The following is a 20,042-nucleotide window of genomic DNA, read 5'->3' as shown; positions in this document are numbered from 1 at the left end:
TTTATCATGTAGAATCTCTGGTTCTCTTGATATTAATAAAATATACATATACATAAAATCTAGAAAATTAAAAAAATAAGATAATAATATCAAACAACAATTTTTTTTACAAAGAACTACGTTATCCTTGATTTTCCAAATGGAAATACGTAGGAGCGAGGTGCAATCCTCGTCGGGCCCAAAAAAATAAAAGAATAATTTTGTTTTAATCTTTAATATTTTTGTATGTATTTTTTTATTTTGTTTGATTTTTTGGGGAATAACAAATATTTTAAACATCAAAATTCTACTTTGCACACTTAATTAAAGAGGGAACCGTCTTAAGACGGGCGTTGTGGGGTGCTAATACCTTCCCCACACGTAACCGACTCCCGAATCCAAATTTGGTTTCGAAGACCATTCTTTTAAGGTTTTTTCTATAGTTTTCTATAATAAACTATGGTGGCGACTCCTCTGTTTTTTTTTTTAATTACTTTTGCCGTCCCGCTGCGATCTCGGTTGCGACACATGGACTTATACTCCTTATTCATTGCTTTAATCCATTTTTCTGAGTTCGAATATGGCATGGCTTGGTGAAAGTTGATTGGGTCATTTTCCATCATACCATTATTTTTCTCATTTGTCTGAAGAAATACCACATAATCACTTGGAATAACACTTCTCTTTTCTCTCATGAATCTTCACAAAGGTAATGGCTCATGAAGCTTCTTAAGGATCTTGAGTTTTTTCTTCATAAACTTCCAAATTATCTTTAGTGAGAGATTCATTAACAATATCTTGTAAATGTTCTGAACTTGCTTTATCAAAAGCAACTGTATGAATCAAATATGGAATTATTGTTGATTTTTCCTCTAAGACAAAGTATTTAACCTTATTCTTCACCTCAAACTCAATATCTCTAAAGAATGTGGCAGTTCTTGTCTCAAAAATTGTCTTTAATTTAGGATCATAAAATTTATAGTCATCAAAAATATTTTAGACTAGGTTTTCGCCCAACCCAAAGCTAATAAGGTGTTTTGGCAACTGCCTTGTTTGACACTCTATTTAAAATGTAAGTTACAGTTTTTAGTGCCTTTCTCCAAAGTGACTCTAGTAAGGTAGAATGAGAAATCATTCTCCTTACGGTTCGGTTTCGTCTTTCAGCCACATCATTCATGCTAGGTGACCCTAGCATGGTGTGTTGTGAGATGATTCAACATTCCTCTAGGTACTTGACAAAAGGTCCTGGACGTTGTTCACTTGAATTGTCATATCTAATATAGTAGTCACCACCATGATCAAACTTGACACTCTTAATTCTATTATTGAGTTTATTCTCAACTTCAACCTTAAATGATTTGAATATATCTAGAGATTGACCCACAAATATCCATATGTATCAATTCTAAAATGTTTGTAGCTCTATACATACATTTTTTTTTTGTTTACCTTTAACACATTTAACATAAACATCAAAATTTGTGAAGTCAATTGAATCCAAGATCTCATCTGACACAAGTCGTTCAACTTTATTTTTAGGGATGTGTCTTAGACGTTTTTGCCAAAATGCTCATGAGCTAGTATTGCCAATTTTATGCTTAGTATCACGTGATTCCATATTTAAGGATTCATTGTAGAAAGCTACAATTTCAAACATATATAGATTATCATGAGCCAAAAGTGAACTAGTTCCAACAACATTTGAATTAAAATACAAACTGGGCACATTGTTTCCAAATGAACATAAATAACCCAATTTGTCCATATAAGAATCTGAAACCAAATTTGGTCTAAACGACGGTACAACAAAAGTGTCTTTCAAACTCAAATAAAAACCAGTGCATAATAATAATAATCTAAAATGCCTTATAGCTTCCACGTCCACCGATTTGCCATCTTTAACATATACCCATCTTGCAGAATCAATTGACTTCTGATAACTTAGGCATCCCTACATTGAAACACTAATGTTAATAGTGGCACCAAAGTCTAATCACCAAGTGTTTCTAGGTACTAAAGTTAAATGGACCTCAAAGTAAACTAAAATAAGAAACGTACCTTTCTTTGCATGCCAAGCATGATATTTGGTACATTTCTTCTTTACATGTCCAACCTTATTATAAAAGAAACATTTGTCACCCTGATTTTTGTTTCTTTTGTGGTGGACCCTTAACAACTTTATTTTTGGGATCCTCAATTTTCTTTCTTTTGCCCTTGTCTTTAGAGGTAGTTACAAAATGAGCATTTTCTGTCTTTTTCTTACTTTAATCTCTCTTCTCCCTGCACTCAGTATGAAATAACCTCATCAAGAGACCACTTATCCTTTTAATAGTTGTAAGATACCTTAAACTGAACAAATTACAAAGGAAGAGAAATTAATACTAAATGTATAAGTAAGTCTTTCGACAACTCAATGTTTAATGCCTTGAGTTTTGAAGCAATATTTTGACATTCCACTAATGTTTTCTCTTACATTTCTTTTTCCTTAATACTTCATAGAAATCAAACTCTAAAGAAGAACACTAGTTTCCGCCCTATTGCTTTTTTTGCAAAACGCTTTTCAATTTCAGCAAGAAAATCTTTGGCACTTGTTATCTCTTCAAATATAACATCCTTAAAGATCTCATGAATGTCACGCTTAATGATTATAAGACTCATGCGATTTGAGTGATCCCACTTTTCATAATTTTTTCTCTCTTTAGAGATACTAGAGTCCGTAGGAGAAATGTGTTTCTCAATTTTTATGCAAGATCAAGATCCATACAACTAAGAACAATTTTCATGTTTCCTTTTTCAGTCTTTAAAAAATTCTCCATTAAGAACTGCAAACGAATTCAGATTAGTAGATATTAAAGCAATAATAGTTGAATTTAAAATAAGAAAAATAATGTAATTAAGCTCACATCATAAAAATAATAATAATAAAAATAATAATTATCAATATATTCAAATAATGGCATGACTCATCTCAAAACACCTAATGCACTAGCAATATTAAGTCTTTGGACAAATATTAATTGTAGGGGTATCTTGTCATAATAATCAAACATTGATAATAAAACATCTCCAACAACAAACCTATTTTTGAATTGATTTATCATTGACAAGCAAAACTTCACAATTATCACACGTTTACCATCACATATGAGTATGCAATCTGACTAAGCATTAATTTTCCTTGATTGAGACTCGCTCGAATAAACATAAGCACAAACATTTAATTCATGAACAATCTACTTAAGAAACATCACTTTAATCACTTTAACGGCTTCTTAACTCAATTAACTAAAAAAATATTAAATAACTAAAATTTGAACCCTTATATCTATATCGAAAACAATATATATGACCCAAAATTTGGCAGCATTAAAACTCAATTCATGGTTAAATTTTTTTAGATTTGACTCATAAAGGAAAGTACTATCCTTCTCAGGAAAAGCCAAGATGAGAATTTAGGTTTTGTGGAATTTGAGTGAATCAAAGTGACAAGATTCGCATTAAGTGAACAAAGACTCAACTCTCATTGATGTATATTTATAAATTATTATTTTCTTATAATATTTTATTTATACTTATTATTATTATAATATCATATTTTATTATCATAATAAGCAGTTGTCAACAATGTACATGGAAATGTTGGATGTTAAGGAATTCCCATTTATTACTATACAAACACAATTGACACTTGATAAATCCACACGAGGGACTTGGAGTAACTTTTGTTTTCTTTTCTCAGTTGTTTCCATTTCTTTTCTTATCAGTCTTCATTCCTCGTATCAGAATGTTCTAACATTGCCACATCAATGTGTGCTTTTCCCTCCATTTTCCTGTTCAAAGATTGTCTCAAATAATCTCCATACCTCACTTTCTGGTACAACTTGGGGTTTTCAGCATCTATCATATGATCAAGGGGCTCAACTTCTGCATCATCCTCTGGGGACACAAACAATGCATAAGAAATCCTTTTCTTGTTCTTGTTTGTCACTGCTCTGTGCTCTACACTCTTGTATTTCCCATTAGTCAAGATCTGCAATGATTGCAAAAGGAAGACACTCACAACAAGAGTAAATGATTAAAGAACTAACCTTTTGATTATGACATAAAGAGATAATTTAGTACCTCAATAACATCTCCAACATTGACAACTAGAGCATCTGATATTGGAGCCACTGGCACCCATCCTCCTCCGTGTCGAATTTCTAACCCAGTTACATCATCATCTTGCATAAGCAAGGTTATGGTGCTTGTGTCAGAGTGTGGACTCAAACCAAGCACTTGCTCAGGTGTGTTACAAGGAGGGTAATAGTTCACACGAATACCTTCCAATGAATCTTTATGCAGTCCCAGAAAAACATGCTTCTGCGTCCCCATTATCTCTGACAATGAACTAAGTATTTTCTTACTAACTCCTCTAACTTCACTTGTATATGCCTCTACTACCTCCCTGCATTAGTAGATGAATTTCATGAAGTGATGAAAAGTAGTGTATATAGTTTCCAATTGAGAGGAGCACCTACTTGAATCCCTCTGGAGTTTTTGGCCAAAGGTGAAGTTTCCTGTATCGGGTGGGGCATGTGATTAACACCAGTGCATCTGACCAATCTAGTATCTGCTCCTCCGAAACTACATAAGCCTGCCCGTAACCTTGTACATCGTTTGATTCCATTGCATACTTTTTCTTCTCTTCTATTGGAAGTTCAAAAAACTCGGTTGCTGCATCCTTCATTTTCTGCACGACCTCTTTCTTAACACCATGGTTTACTATCTGCAACCAAAGGTGACTTCAATCTCAAGCACCATTTGATGAAATCCAAACAAACTTCTCATTAATATTCCAAAGATTTAAGCTTTTACATAAAGACACATCCAGATTCCTTAGAAGTTCACACATTCACACAGTCAGTTTGATGAAGATCAGATGGTTTATATAAATGCAGGTAGTTTTAGATATTTATCACTTCTATAGATGATTACTCATCTTTGTATACTGATATGCTTCAGTTTAAGGATGGATGGAGTTTTAAATATAAAAACATGGTGCAAAACAAATTAGGATTAATGAAAGAAAGTTGGAAAGTATTATGGTAGAAACACAAAAAGTGTACAAACACCCGTCCATATACAAAATGTTTTCAAGATTATGAGATTGTTGCTTAATGTGCTATGTCTAGTATTCCGAATCAGAATAGTATAGCAAAACGAAGAAGTCAAACTTAATACACAGAGTGAAAAGCACGAGGTGAATGTAAAACTTTCTCTATTCTGGTGAGTTGAAGCACGGCCAACAATTGTGTATAGACTAAATTAAATTCCAACAAACAGAGGTTGTTGAAAGATACATATTTTTGATTCATTCACATGTTGGAAACCTAGTTTGAAGGGTATAAATTTTATCATCCATCTCAAAGCTCTAGGACTGCGGAATCATTGTGAAGGATGATAAATTCGACTTAAGTTGTAGTCTAAATGATTTGAATGAGAATACCTGAAAAATATTTAATATGATTTTGCTATCTAGAAGTCCGAAAGTTTTTGTATATTAAACTTGTGTTAGACTTTTAAACCAAAGAGAATATAATACTAGTTTTCATTACTCATAAAAGATAATAAATCTATGATTAATCCTATTTAGTAGTTCAAAGGTGTTGGAACTATATATAAGGTCAAATGTTCATTATGGCAGTGGTAACATACTAAGTTTGTAAATTTTTCTTATATCTCACTCATCTTGCTCATTTCTCCTTAATCCTTAATATAGGACTCAAACTCAAGCTAGATATTTTAAGAATATTATCTCATGAATTTATTAAACTAAAGTTTAAGTTGTCTAAATGAAGATGCATGAATGATTTTACAGTGTCTCTAAAAGTTATAGTGATTGTTGTATTATTGTTAAAAAAATGATGTGGAAGTACTCTTCTTTGTGTAGTTTCCCATTTGTGTACTTTTGTATGTAATTAACAGTAGTGTTGATAAAAAAATTACCTGAAAGAAACCCCACTCTTTGCATGCTACATCCAATTTCAATAACTCATCCTTGTTCCCATATGAGAGCAGTGATAAATCAATGACAGGTACCTCAGATGAAAGGTGAGGCATGTGATTGACTTTTTGCAGTTCTTCATTACTCCTCACATACCTTTCAGGAACCTGCAGGGGATTATTCCTTACCATTTCTTGAACATTGGGGACTGGTATAGATGGAGCAAAAGTGGGTACTTCCTCCATTTCAGTCACCAACTCTTCAACATCTACATTGAGACTCATCTTTGTTCTGCTGAGATTGTTTCCTCTGAGAGTTGACTTTTTGTTTCTAAGGGACATTCACTATTGTAAGCAAAGTCTTTCTCAATCGTTGGAGGAGATTAGTTTATTGTCAACTTGTCCTTGTTTTGGATGTATTGCACCTTCTTGCGGAGGATCCAAAGAAAAAAAAATTGCTTAGCTTACAATGTAATGCTTAGCTTACAATGTAATAGTTAGCACCCATGTTTTACAAATCTGATCAAATTGGCATTTAGTCAGAAAACCGGTCTCATGTTTATTATAGGTGTGAATCTAAGTCCTACATTAAGTAAAAATTAAAAAGTTGAATACTATATAAGAAAAAAAAACTCATAAAACTATTATCTTAAGATTTTAGATTGGAAGTGGAGTCAATCTCTTATGTGGAGATCTATTGGATCTATGAAATGAGTCCAATTTTAAAAACATTGGCTGCCAACTATTCCCAATCCCAATCCCAATTTATTGAAATATATTAAACTATGTATATGGCAAAGTGTCATTAGCACGAAAGCAAAAATGTGAAATGTTATTCTATGTTCTCTGCTTTTCAATCCGTCCTACTTTAGAGAATGTTCTCATGATGAAGAACAATTCTTGTTTTCCAACATGGAACAACCTAAGACATGTCTAATACCAAATATAGCCTAAAAGAAGATGGTAGTACATGATGAAGATCTTCTTTTCCTTCTTTCCTAATTTTAAATCATCTAAAAATCTCAGTAGACCAATGAGGGAATCCTCATTTTGAGGTATCTCTTATTGGAGAAGAATGTAAAGTGATAATAACAAGATGAAAGCCCTGCATAGATGAGGCTAATGGAATAACCAAATGCAAAGTAATGATTCCACATGACTCATACCAAAAGTTTTGCATCCTATAAAGAGGAGAAAATGTTAAATGAATTTTCTTTCCCTTGCTTGAGACGTATCTTAAAAGATAAAATCGTGAGGACTAATTTTGCACTCGCATCGAAGAGATATACTATTTTTTGCTGTATGAAATTGTACATGACCCAGCATGGTAGGATTCTTGGTGCACCAAACCTGCTAGAATTCTAATGACCAAAAGCTTCTATTCATTCAATTTTCATCTTTCTTAATGAAACTTTCATGGAAACAAATGGAAGTAACACTAAGATAAAAAAATGGAACTTTTAGTATATCGTTGTCCATAATTTTTATTGCAAATGATGCTGCTCAGATTTTCTTTCCCCTTTTTCTGGTTCCAAGAAGTTGGTCACATGATTCCAATATTTACTCCCTTTTACTGTAAGTAGAATGTGTAGTTTACAGGTTATTATTCCCAAGTTAACTTCATTAGTTAAACTTCATACAAGGCAAAGCACTATCACCAGTAAGAGCAAAAATGTGAAATATTGTTTATTATCAATCTACCCTTCTTTTCAACTATCTTGATGGCAAAGAACAATGACTATTAATTAACAATCTATAAAACAGATAACTATGACAATTGAAGATTAAAAACAGAACTAAAATATTCAAACAGTTCTTCACAGATAACTGATGACCTTTGTAATTCTCCAAGACCAGCTTCAACTTCATTGTTGTCATCATGAATCCCTTTACAGTGGAGGAGGGCAGAAGGTGATAACATACCTTGGAGCCCTGCATCTGTTAAGGCTGCTAGAGTCATCATAGGCATAACTATAAGCCTTAGGACATATAGCCTTAAAGAGATGAGCAAAAAGTGTAGGCTTGCAAGTTTTAGGGTCAGAATAATTCCCTGTGCAGCAATATTTAGCTGATTGCATAGCCAAGCATGCACTTTTACACCCCACAACTCTGCCATTTCTCTTCACCTCAAGTGCTGATGGACAACAAATGTTCAAATCCACCTCACAGGATGCCACTCCACACCCAACTCCACCCCCAATGGGCTTCATGGAAACTGGCAAGTTGAAGCCATCCACCAAACTCACATCATAGAAGTGCAAAGGGGAAGAGGAAGATCCAAGGGTCATTTCCACCACTGTTGCTGGTGGCACCCCTCCTTGCCCTCTACAATGTAGCTTCCCATTGCAGTCACCAGTGACACAGTGCCCATTTCCATCACTGTCAAAGCTACAACCTTGCCTACCCCAAATTCTCCCTGACCACTTTTCTGGCACTTCAAGCACAATTTCTTCACCACTTCCAAGATGCATCCCACCATCTTTTGGACTTTGCTGCCCTGCACCGCCAAGTATCCCTGGCCACACACTTTCCCCACAGTTGTTCACTACAATAAGTTGAGCACCATCTGCAACAAATAACAGAAGATAAATAATGCATAGAAAGGTTTCAGTTACAAATTGAAAAGAAATAAAATACCATTTTTACCTGTGAGTATGATGTAACAGAATGCAGCCAGAGAGAAGAGAAAGAAGGAGATTTTCGCCATTGTTTGAGCTCAAAGAATAGCAACACAACAACTGAAAAGTTTGTGCAACCTATATATGCGTGAGTAACAGTGCGTGTGACGGTGTGAGGTTTCCAGGTTCCAAATATTTCGCTCTCAAGTATAGATCGTGCCAAGTGCTATCTTTTTATACAAAAACAAAAACGGTTTTGCAACTTCCCACTGTCACCCTCGTTAAGCTTTTGCCTTTATTTTTCTCTAATTACTTTCTACTTTCTCTTTCATAGCAAAGGAGCATATATGCATTGCTTCCAGCTGGAGATTTCTTTTCTACGTAACTGTGATATTAAAATGGTTAAAATATTGCTATTTTAATAATGTTCAGTGATTTTTGGGTGGATCGGGTTGCTGCTAATTTGGCAACTTGCAGCATCTTTCGGGTGAGAAAAATAAAGCAAGAAACTAAAAAAAAAGGAAGAAAAACACTACAACATGTGAGATGAAGTTATGAACTTTAGTTGCATTAGAGAATGTTTACATCTTAAACTTCAATGTGATGGCATTCTTTTCCATAAGGGGCATTATAGATGTACAGGAATTAATGTCTGTAGAATTTTTGCTTTATAACATCAGCATTATCTGCTTCTATCTTAAACTAGAAAAAGGGGAATGCAACAAAATCATTTTTTTTTCAAAGTTGGTTCACATACTAATTATGCCTTCTACTTTGTTCGGTCTTGTTGCTTAAGATTTTATTTATTTTAAACACATATTAAGTATAATTTAACACAATTTGGGTTGCATACTGTGACCAATAAAGCTTAGTTGGCAGTGGATTTTAGGAATTGATAACTTCAGATTTGAGATTGACAAGTGTGTGAGGATCTCGATAAATTTTTTTTTTTAAAAATGCAAAAGAAAATTTCAATTAGAAAAATTACATAAAATTACTTCAATTTATCACAGTTTTAGATTCAAAGTTAAATATGTTTATATATATATATATATATATATATATATATAACAATTATCTTCCGTTGTTAAATTTTGTAAGATTATCTTGTTATTAAATTATAATATTTAAAAACTAATTTGATATTAAATTATATCTTTTATTTTTAATTTGATGTTAGTTAAACTGTAAAATTCAGAAACCAATTTATCACTAAAATATACATCAAGATCAAGATTAGAATAATGGTTGCACTTTTCATAAATTAGATGCCACATAAATTTTCTAATCTATACCTATATACCTAGGATTCCTCCTTTTTCATTTGTTTTCTGATTTTATTATTCACATAAATGTTTTTTTAAATTAAAATCAGTTTAATTTTTCAAGTAATTGTTACTTTAAAATTAACAGTTTTTTTCTCGATTTGAGATTTTTTAAATTTAATTATTTTCTTAATTATAAAATTACTTACGAAATAAATAAAAACTATTTACGATAAAATTATTAAATTTGTTTTAATTCTATTATAATAATAATAATAATAATAAATTTATTACTTGTTATTATTATAAAAAATAATAACACACGTACACTATTATTTTATAAACTAAATTTACACTATTGTTTTATAAACTAAATTATTATCAATTTACTCATTCTCAGAATGAGAAGGGGGAATTTTAGATTAAACTCTCAAATTCTAAAAGGTATCATTTATGTTTGGAGAATTAGATAAAGAGTTTGTAAAAGCATTTAAATATCTTTTCCTTTTTTCACTTTGTGAGACATCTTTTAAAGGTAAAATCATGATGAAACCACATTCTAAAACTGACAATATTTCGGATGTATGATGATAGACTGCAATTCTATCATCAGACTTGGAATTGGAACATTAACGACCACCGTGAGGTTGACTAGTATTTTGCAAAGATGGATCATTGAATAGTTTCCACAAGAAGTCGAATGGTCAGAACGAGAAAGGGAGGAGGTCGTCCCAAGCAAATATAGCCGTTATCTTGGAAAGTCAAGCCAAAATGCAACAAGAATTTGCTGAATTCAGAAAAAGGAGCGTCAAGGAGATGGATGTGATAAGACAAGAGAACTCGAGGCTTAAAAGGAAGGTAGAGGCTGAAGGGATCAATGCGAAGGGAAAAGACAAGGAGACCCCTAACGATCTGTACATGGCACACAAAACCTCGTTGCATGCCAAGTCACCCTCCAAGATATTAAGGAGGATAGTGAATACAACCTCACCCTTAGGACAGTGGGGATGACAAACAACAACTCGACATCTCGGGCAAAGCACTGAAACCCCTTCATGGATAGAATCACGAAGATCTCACTCCCTAAGTTGTGGGAAACTTTCACTCTCGATCGGTATGATAGTAATACAGACCTTAAGGAACATGTTTCCGTTTATATATTTTTATCATAACAAGCAAAATTGAAGACAAATAATTCATTGATCACAAAAAGTTGGAGCTGAGTGAATTGAGGGTGAAAAAAAATTAAAAATTTTATCCTCAGAGTTGAACGAAGTGGGGATGCACTGAGTGGGAGAAAAAACCCTTAGAGGAAGGAAAAATGTAGTTAAGCGAGCTTTAAAGAGTTGGGTGAAGTGAAGAGAAGCTTATCATTGGAAGAAACCCTTCAGATGAGTAAAACATTCGTTGAGCTCATTGTAGAGAAGTTGAGCGGAAAGGAAATCCTACACATGAGGAAAGGTCATTTGCTGAGTGAAGTAATTAGGCGTTGAGCGCAAACTTCCAGTAAAAATAAAGTAGCTTGGCTCTATAAATAGAGAGAATTTATAATGACTTAGTAGGAGGATAATAGATTAAATTAGATAGGAAGATCTACATTTTAAACTTTGTGTTATTTGTTGTTGTTAGATTCATTTTAATATCCTACTCATCATGAGTAGCTACGCTTTTTGAACTTCTTGTCTCATATATACATCATATTCAAATATTTACTTTTTAACTTGATTTACTTTTACACCTAATGCTTTACTTTCACACCTAATGCTTGACGGTAAAGAAATCCCAATACTTGATTTTAGATTTTGAATGATATTGGAAAATACTTTCACAAATTAAACTAAATTATCAAAAAAGGACAATTCTTGGGAACAAATTTGTATTTTTGATTATGATTGTCCTAAATCTTAATGCAAGGATTGAGTTACTTTATTATAAGAAATTGAGTAAAGTTGTTTAGATCCTTAGATAATCATGATTAAGGAATTAATTTGGTTTGGCCAAATAGAATAGGGGAACATATGATATCATAGTATAATATTATGAGAAAATAATTATTGGGGACATGGTTATATTTTTGGCTCCTAATGCTTTCTGGAACCTAAAGAAGGGACCGAGTGACGTTATTGGAATGAATTGAGTAAATTATTTGGATCCTTAATGAAGGGAAAATGAAAATTGTATACATGAGCAAGAGGTGCATATTAATTTACTATCACCATTTAGTTCCAACACATATCACATTTGATAATCACACAACTATTATTGTCGGTCTCTATCTTAATCCATATTTGTGTAACTTTTCTTTGTATTTATTGTTCTCATATCTATTGAAAGTTTGTGTAAATATCTATGTTTTCATCATTACATTTTCTGGTTGATATTTCTTCAACATGATTCTAAAGTTCCCTTATAACATTTCCTTACCTATAAGGTCCAAGAATATATCAATTCCTCGAATATTTTATCAATATCTCGGACATTAAGCATTCATGTATATTAAAATGTATTCCTATAGCATCTTAACATATTGAATGAATTTAATCAAGTCTAATTTTAATAAGGTTATTTATTCACTTTGTCCTTTGGTTGAAAAGTTTTAAGTCAATTATCACTTAGTCTTTTTGTTTAAATTGAGTCTCAATTTTAAATTTTTGTTCAATTGAGTTTTAATTTTTAAAAATTGACTCAATTATGTCTATTTTTAAAAACAATTAGAAACGACATTAAAATCAGACGAGTTCAGTAAAACATGTCAATTCATACTTATTTATTTATTACAAAATTTGTTATTATTTACATGTCAAATTCCATGATGTGACACGTATCAATGTCACATAATAGAGTAATATCATTATCTTGTACTCAATTTAGTTTATATATATATATATATATATATATATATATATATATATATATATATATATATATATATATTTGATTTAATTTAATTTATTTTTTTTAAAATAACTAAAGTTACTTTTATTTTAATCAGAACTAAATTTATTATTTATATAAATATTATAATGATATTTGATTTAAAATTAATGTTTTTATTTAAATATTTTAATTTTTTTTAAATCATTTAAATTTCATTTAAGTTAATTAATTTTAATCTTATAAAAAAATAATATGTTAATTTTAAATACTTACCTTCTTGTAAATGAAACTTAAATTTATTAATAAATACAACAGTATTTATACGATAAATAATAAAGTAATATCATACTTAAAATAAAACAAAATATAAAATAAATACTTTTTTGACTTAAAAATATTAAATTTTAAATAATTTAAAATATTAAATTATATTGTATAATTAAAAAATAAAAATGTAAATATTGTAATATTTTAAAAATCAATTTTAATAAAAATATTGGTATAAAAATTTATATAAATAATAAATTTGATCTAAATATAAAAAAATAATATTATTTTATTTTAAAAAAAATTGAAACAAAATTGAGTATATTCATACACTAAACTAAGTACAGCATAATAACATTTATCGCTATAACACATGATATTGTCCTTATGGTACTGATAGTATCAGGCTGCAAATTTTTTTTTTAAAAAGGTTAAAAAAATAAAAATAATAAAATACTATGAATCGATGTTTTAATTGAGACTCAATTAAAAAAAAAAAAACTAAAATTGAAACTCAATTAGAAAAAATTAAATGAAAACTTATTTGAAAATTTTTAACTAATTGAAAACTAAGCAAGTAATTAAGCCTTCTAATAATCACTTCCAACAGGAATATATATAAAGTCTACTTGGAAACCAACGAATCAAATATCAAGCTCAACCTAAAAACCCTTAACCCCTTCAAGCCATTTCTTTTCCTTCCTCGTTCACACACACTATTCGAAAACCTCACATTTCTCTTCAACCTTTTGCTATCAGACTCAACCATGTTTCGCATAGCGACGAAGTTATCATCAAGAGCTTCTTCTTCTTCTTTCTCTGCTCTGAAAGCGAACCCATTCCCCACTAACCTCTCTCTTCTTCCCACTTCATCGTTCCGACCGTTTACCATTGGCTTGGAATTAGAGTCTCACATGGTCGTCCCCGATGCCATTAATATGATCAATTACGCCCTGAATCAATGGAGGAGGGAAAGATCACGTGAGTTATTTGATCAAAAGCCGGTGTTTTTCGGCGACCCATTTGTGTATTTCGACCGAAGTTAACGTCTTTTTTGGCTTTTCGGGTTTTTCTTTAGTTGGGGCGTATCGGATGGGTTTGACTGTGTTGAAGCACTGCATTAGCAGTGAGTTAACTGAGGGCAGGGAATCAAAGCGCGAGAATTCGAAGGGAATGGCTATGCTTGCTATGTCCACGATGTTGTATGAAAGGTAATCCTTTGTGATTGTAGTGTGTTAGTTCTTATGTTGGAGAATTTTGTGCGTGATTGTTTGAACTCATTAGAGATATCTTTTCTGTTGAATTTAGAGGAGAGTACACTGAAGCAATAGAAAAGCTCGATGATGTTCAAGAATTAACCAATTCTTATTTGGGAGTTAGAGGTAATTTCTTTTTCTTTTCCACCTCTTTTGTTGGTTACTGCTATTGTTTATTTTCTTATTATTATTATTAGAGAAATGACATTACACTCTTTCTACCGCACTTTTTAGTATTGACCGAAATTGTGAGAATCACAAAATTGTGTGGGCTGCACTCCATATTTAATTAACGCCGCTTATGATTTTTTAGTTTTCAAGAAATTTTGACCATTAGCAAGAAGAGTGTGTTAGAAAGGGAGTATTAGAGAGTACGCCACTAACACTTACTATATTAACATCACTTTTGGCAAAGACTTTGAGTCGTATGTTGGATTTTTGTTGTAGTTGCTGCTCTTGAAACTCAGGCTGGGCTTTATTTAGAGATGGGGCAGGTTGGTACTTGCAAAACAATTGTAAAATATTTGGCTTCATTTTGCAGCATCATTCTTGTTTATTCACTTTTTTCTATGTAGGATGATTTGGCATCAGCGGTGGCTGACAAGTGCATGGAGGTTGTGCAGAATCAACGGCAATCAAAAGATTTTGAGTTTCAAAGAAAAGATTTTGAGGCTCACTTTATACGTGCTAAAGCACTGAAAGGGCTGATTGAACTTGTCAATGGCAATGTTGACTCAGGTTGTGCTAAAGTTGTGCTTGTCCATTGCTGTTACTTGTGATGGTGCTTATTATGTGCTTGATGCAGCTGAAGATTTCTTCGACGAACCTCTTGATGAAAAGTATTGGGATGGTATCTCCTTCTCTTGTTCACAAGGTACTGTAGCTGACATTTTTCGACACCAGATTGACGTTTCGTTTTGTAGGTACTGCTGGTCTATCATATGCAGAATTCCTACATAAAAAACAGAACTATTCACTGGCCAAAGAAGTTTACCGAAGTGTTATACTTGGTGCTGTTCAAGTAAGAAGGGCTGGCAATCCATACTTAGGGGCTGGCAACATGAGTGTGAATGAATTAATTGTAGGGTCCATATGTGCTTTAGGACAGCTTGAGGCAGTTATGGGGTAGGCTTAATAATAATTTCTGTTGGCTTTTCCTTAGCCGTGCTGCTACCTTCCTTTTTATGTTACTCTTGGGGTGTTTATATACCACTAATAACTGTTGTGTCAGTAACTTCTCCTGGGCAGAGTATGAGTTGGGACGGGCATTGACTGAGGCAGAGGAAGCCTATGGAGGTGACTTCCCCGTTCCTTTTGTCTTACCTCAGCATTTATCATTGAGCTTAATAATGGTATATTGACTAATGTATGCTGGCTGTCTATTTGTTGAAGACCCTAAGCATCCCACGGTGGGGGTTGCGTTAGCAAGCCTGGCTCTTATGTATAGGCGTAAAGCAATTCAGGAACATTCAAGTTCGCTGTTGATTCAAGAGGTTATAACTCTCCAATATATAAATTGTCAGCAACAAAGTTAATCAATTTTAACTTATAGCAAAGGCTCGTTTGTTTTGCTGCCTCCCTAAAATAAAAAGAACAATGATTGATGAGTAATAGGATGCCCCTGGATGTTTTATATCTGGTCGTGTTCTCATTTAGAGCATTGTGCTATGAAGTGAAATCTGTTTCTGCTGCTAAATGAAATTAATATTATTATTTGATTGTGCAGAAATGTGAAATGTGTATTTAACAAATTGATTGGCCTAGTTTAGTCTTGAGTGTCAGGCTAGTGCCACTGTTTTCATAAAAGAATTTGAAAATTCTGTATGAATGAGCATTGGGGATACAAATTTAGATGCATATTTAAAACTTACCTGACTAATGTAGTCTGCTACTTATAACACATTATCTGATCAAATCATTTAGGACCGCTTCACTCCCTTTGTTTACCTAATTGATCACCAACAAATTTTATTTAATTCAAACAATAATTATAATGGGAGAGAATTATTGGCAGGGCCTTTACCGGAAAGTGATGGATATTTTGAAGGTTCCATCAGAGGAAACCAAGACTGAAGGTAATGTTGTTGTGCCATTTGATTCCAGACATCACATAATGAAGGCATATTGAAACCAAACTTTCTTTGTGTAGGTGCTGCCCCATTTGTAGATAGAAGTGATATAGCTGCTCTTGCAAGAGGTATGTCAGAGTCTTTAATTCATTATAGTACTATAATCTAGGATGTGAAAACCTGATTAAAGTGTGTTGGAGTATTTCAAAAGATTGTTATTTTAAAATGAACCAGTCTTACACAGTAGAAGAAGTCTTTGAAGAGTTTACAAGCTAACATTAAATTGAGCCTGCAAAAGCCCTTGAGATAGCCAAATATCTAAAGAAAATGTTATACTGATAAATTGTTTATTCCAGTATGCATGTACAAGGGGTAGTGATCCTTTGATTTTGCTGAAATTAATTTAATTTATTATCTTCTATAGAAATGTTAACATTGAATTTTCACAGAACCTTTAACCTATCTTATCTACAAATGTTAAATTTTGTTAGTGTAAAGATAATAGTTAGTGGTCAACTATGGTCAATGGTCAACCATAGTCAATGGTCAACCATTATTAGTTTTAAATCCTTTGTGCAGTTGTACACATTGTATTGTGTAGTATAAATACAAGTTATACAAAACATTCAACGTGTAACATTCATTCAATAAAATTTAGTTCAGTTCAATATATTTTCCCTCCTTTTTCTCTCGTTCTTCTGCTCTAACATGGTATCTAGAGCTTTATTTTCTCGATATCTATTTGCTTCTCTTCCACTCTCTATCTCACGTCCAATGGGTGAATATTGATTCGCTTCTCTATTGATTCGTCTTCTTCAAGTTTAATGTGAATTTTGGAGCCTCGTTATTTACAGTTTTGCAAATCGCATTTCCGTTGAAGTTTCACCAGTTGCAGTTCGTGCATCACGCACTTGTTGACCGTGCGTGTTTTGTGCATGAAGCTTTGTCAATTGTAGCTTCATGAATCGCATTTGTTATTCAGTGTATTGTTCGTGTTGTGTTACATACTCGTTGTTCTGACTCAACCTTGTTCTCCTGACGTTTCAATCAGTGACGTTTCAATCTTGCGTTTGAGGTTAATTTCCTTGTTATTTTACAGTTCCGATTGCCGATTTGTTTTCATCTGGCTCATGCTTCTTGTCTTTCATTATATCTGTTTTCTTGCTAGTTACTTGCTGCTGGTGTGAATACTATTAGAACCATTCTCTTATTGGTAGCTTATTTTGAAGGGGAATTACAACAATTTGATGTGAAAAATGCTTTCTTGCATAGACAATTAGAGGAAGAAGTCTACATGGAAATTCCTCCATGTTTTAGGCCTATTGAAGAAGGGAATAAAGTATGTAGGTTGAATAAAGCCTTGTATGGACTCAAGCAGTCACCTCGTGCCTCGTTTGGGAGACTCACTCAAGTTATGATCTCTATGGGGTATCGACAAAGTTAAGGCAATCAAAACCTGTTCATTAAACATTTCCAAGAAAGAAAATTTACATTACTCTTCATCTATGTAGATGATATGATTGTTGTAGGAGATGTTGAACATGATAAACAATCTTGAAAGAAAAGCTTGCTACTTAGTTTGAAATAAAGGATCTAGGAAAATTTCAGTACTTCCTTAATATAGAAGTTGCTCACTTAAAGAAAGATATCTTTATCTCCCAGAGAAAGTATCTTCTTGATCTTCTCAAAGAAATAGGTAAGATTAACTATAAGACCAACGGAATTTAAAACAAAACCATAGAATTGGGAGTGATGAAGATAGTTCTACTGTGAATAAAAGCCATTGTTGTTACGCTCATTTACTTAGCTGACACCAGACTTGACATAGCATATGTTGTGAGTGTAGTTAGTCAGTTCATACTTGATCCAAGGGAGAGACATTTACAAGCTGTAATCAGAATCCTTCAATATATGAGAAAAGTCTAGGAAAGGGTTATTGTTCAAGCGGAATGAAAAATTAGAAATGATGGAGGTGTATATTGATATAGATTATGCACGATTTGTCACGGTTAGGAAATCCACCTTAGGATATTGCATGTTCTTGGGAGGAAATTTGGTAATTTTTGAAACAAAATATTGTTGCAAGTTCTAGTGCAGACAGGATTCCAAACTATGACACATGGGGTGTGTGAATTGTTATGGCTGAGAATTAGGACATTTACAAGCTACAAACAGAATCCAACAAAATTTGAGAAAGGTCTAGGAAAGGGATTATTGTTCAAGCGGAATGAAAAATTAGAAATGGAGGTGTATATTGAAATAGATTATGCAGGATTTGTCATGGATAGGAAATCCACCTCAGGATATTTTATGTTCTTGGGAGGAAATTTGATAACTTTTGAAACAAAATATTGTTGCAAGTTCTAGTACAGCGACGGAATTCCGAGTTGACACATGAGTTGTGTGAATTGTTATGGCTGAGAATTATTTTAAATGATCTTAAAGTGACATATGAAGAACCTATGATTCTTTATTATGATAATAAGTTAGCTATTGCATTACTCACAATTCAGTTCAGCATTATAGGACCAAATTCAGTTCTCCGGGCAGACAAGTATTAAACCTGGTTGTGCTTATAATGGAGATGGATGACTTCAAATTGCTCCTTGTTTCCTTGTCTTATAGTGTCACCCTCTAGCTTTATTGGGCTTAATAGGTCAGACTACAGCGTAGGCTGAAAGTTCCTAATTACACCTGTTTTACAAATAAAAGGAAATGATAAATCTTATATATTATGAGTTCAAGAAATGCAAAATAAAGAAACTAAATAATTTGTTATGCTCCTTGTTATCCCTCTTGAAATGTTGTATTTTTGCTATTTTTCTTCATCTTCATTAATGCACTCACTCTTCAGAGTGTTAGTTAACCTTAAGAAACAGTAAGCACAGGCCAAAGGAATGACTAGTTCCCACTCAATAACATTATGCCTTAATATTCAAATTTAAGGCTCTGTATGTGCATGTTTGTAGATTATTCTGACTAGTCTAAATGTTGCTTTATGTTATAGGTGCATATGCAGAAGTACTTAGTGTCCAAGAAAAGAGAAAGGGTGAAGGGGAGGAAATGAAGAACTTGGCCGAGTCTTTATGGAAACACCGTAAGATGTCTCTTGCTGATGCTCTCGACACAGACGCGAAGGTCATAGATACTAGAATTAGTAGGATTATTTAAATTGGTCCTTCTTGAGGCGACCCTTTTGCTGCTACACTATATAATCGTTATAGATTTTTTGTTTTTAATTTGATGATAAAAGCTAATTTATGTAGTATTTTATGAAATGATCTTACGAAAGCTTTGCGCTTTAAAAGCAGAGCTAGTTAAGAGTCTTGTTAATCTACAACAGTTAAAGCTGTTAGAAGTCCGAATTATGTAGGTTAATGTGGATTTCCTCGTTAGTTCTGAAATTTGATACGTGGTTATCAATATCAGTATCAATTATCTTAATGTTCTTCTTGATATTCTTACTGTTGATTTAGTGGGTGTTTGAAAATGTGGATCGCATTGAAAAACCACGATGATATTTAGTTACACTTACGTGGTGAAAAATCACAATGTGGTTTCGAAAAATTTATATTTATAATTATTTTCAATACATATAAAAAGAGTAGTGATCTATCTACTTTTAAATTGGAAGCTTGAAAAAACTGCAGGGTAAAGTTGAAAGAGCTACTTTTTAATGGAGTGAAAAATCATAGTGTAATATAATGGCAATAATAAAAAAGTCTA

General features: G+C 32.6%; 3 protein-coding genes across 3 annotated transcripts; 1 reads left to right on the top strand and 2 right to left on the bottom strand.

The window, feature by feature from the left end:
• Positions 1–3,566: 3,566 nt before the first annotated feature.
• LOC114185722 (protein SRG1-like) lies at positions 3,567–6,436 on the bottom strand. Its single transcript, XM_028073597.1, has 4 exons — positions 5,968–6,436; positions 4,500–4,747; positions 4,102–4,426; positions 3,567–4,009 (listed from the first exon to the last, which is right to left on the bottom strand). Exons 1-4 carry the CDS (start codon positions 6,304–6,306, stop codon positions 3,740–3,742), a joined length of 1,182 nt encoding a protein of 393 aa, XP_027929398.1. The 5' UTR covers positions 6,307–6,436; the 3' UTR covers positions 3,567–3,739.
• A 1,042-nt stretch (positions 6,437–7,478) lies between these two features.
• Positions 7,479–8,859, bottom strand: LOC114185709 (thaumatin-like protein). The gene is made up of 2 exons (XM_028073583.1): positions 8,611–8,859; positions 7,479–8,530 (listed from the first exon to the last, which is right to left on the bottom strand). The coding sequence occupies exons 1-2, from the start codon at positions 8,669–8,671 to the stop codon at positions 7,854–7,856; spliced, it is 738 nt and encodes a 245-aa protein (XP_027929384.1). The 5' UTR covers positions 8,672–8,859; the 3' UTR covers positions 7,479–7,853.
• Positions 8,860–13,649: 4,790 nt separating this feature from the next.
• Positions 13,650–19,760, top strand: LOC114182917. The gene is made up of 12 exons (XM_028069715.1): positions 13,650–13,972; positions 14,070–14,202; positions 14,300–14,373; positions 14,695–14,741; positions 14,823–14,985; positions 15,053–15,097; positions 15,171–15,372; positions 15,479–15,543; positions 15,640–15,740; positions 16,262–16,322; positions 16,397–16,444; positions 19,324–19,760. The coding sequence occupies exons 1-12, from the start codon at positions 13,759–13,761 to the stop codon at positions 19,485–19,487; spliced, it is 1,317 nt and encodes a 438-aa protein (XP_027925516.1). The 5' UTR covers positions 13,650–13,758; the 3' UTR covers positions 19,488–19,760.
• The last annotated feature ends 282 nt before the right edge of the window (positions 19,761–20,042 follow it).

This window comes from Vigna unguiculata, chromosome 5 (genome assembly GCF_004118075.2).
Source record: "Vigna unguiculata cultivar IT97K-499-35 chromosome 5, ASM411807v1, whole genome shotgun sequence".
In the NCBI taxonomy this organism is placed as follows: Eukaryota; Viridiplantae; Streptophyta; class Magnoliopsida; order Fabales; family Fabaceae; genus Vigna; species Vigna unguiculata.
Note: the sequence above shows the minus strand (reverse complement) of the source record. Positions and strands in the feature narration are given on the sequence as shown.

Bases quoted from the DNA above. Each gene is read 5' to 3' on its own strand.
- LOC114185709 (XM_028073583.1), bottom strand. From the start codon at position 8,671: ATGGCGAAAATCTCCTTCTTTCTCTTCTCTCTGGCTGCATTCTGTTAC. The intron at 8,531-8,610 runs GTAAAAATGGTA...TATTTGTTGCAG, and splicing joins CTGTTACATCATACTCACAG to ATGGTGCTCAACTTATTGTA.
- LOC114185722 (XM_028073597.1), bottom strand. From the start codon at position 6,306: ATGTCCCTTAGAAACAAAAAGTCAACTCTCAGAGGAAACAATCTCAGC. The intron at 4,748-5,967 runs GTAATTTTTTTA...CTTTGGTTGCAG, and splicing joins AAGAGTGGGGTTTCTTTCAG to ATAGTAAACCATGGTGTTAA. The intron at 4,427-4,499 runs GTAGGTGCTCCT...CTACTAATGCAG, and splicing joins AAAACTCCAGAGGGATTCAA to GGAGGTAGTAGAGGCATATA.
- LOC114182917 (XM_028069715.1), top strand. From the start codon at position 13,759: ATGTTTCGCATAGCGACGAAGTTATCATCAAGAGCTTCTTCTTCTTCT. The intron at 15,098-15,170 runs GTATCTCCTTCT...TTCGTTTTGTAG, and splicing joins TGATGAAAAGTATTGGGATG to GTACTGCTGGTCTATCATAT. The intron at 15,544-15,639 runs GTGACTTCCCCG...TATTTGTTGAAG, and splicing joins GGCAGAGGAAGCCTATGGAG to ACCCTAAGCATCCCACGGTG.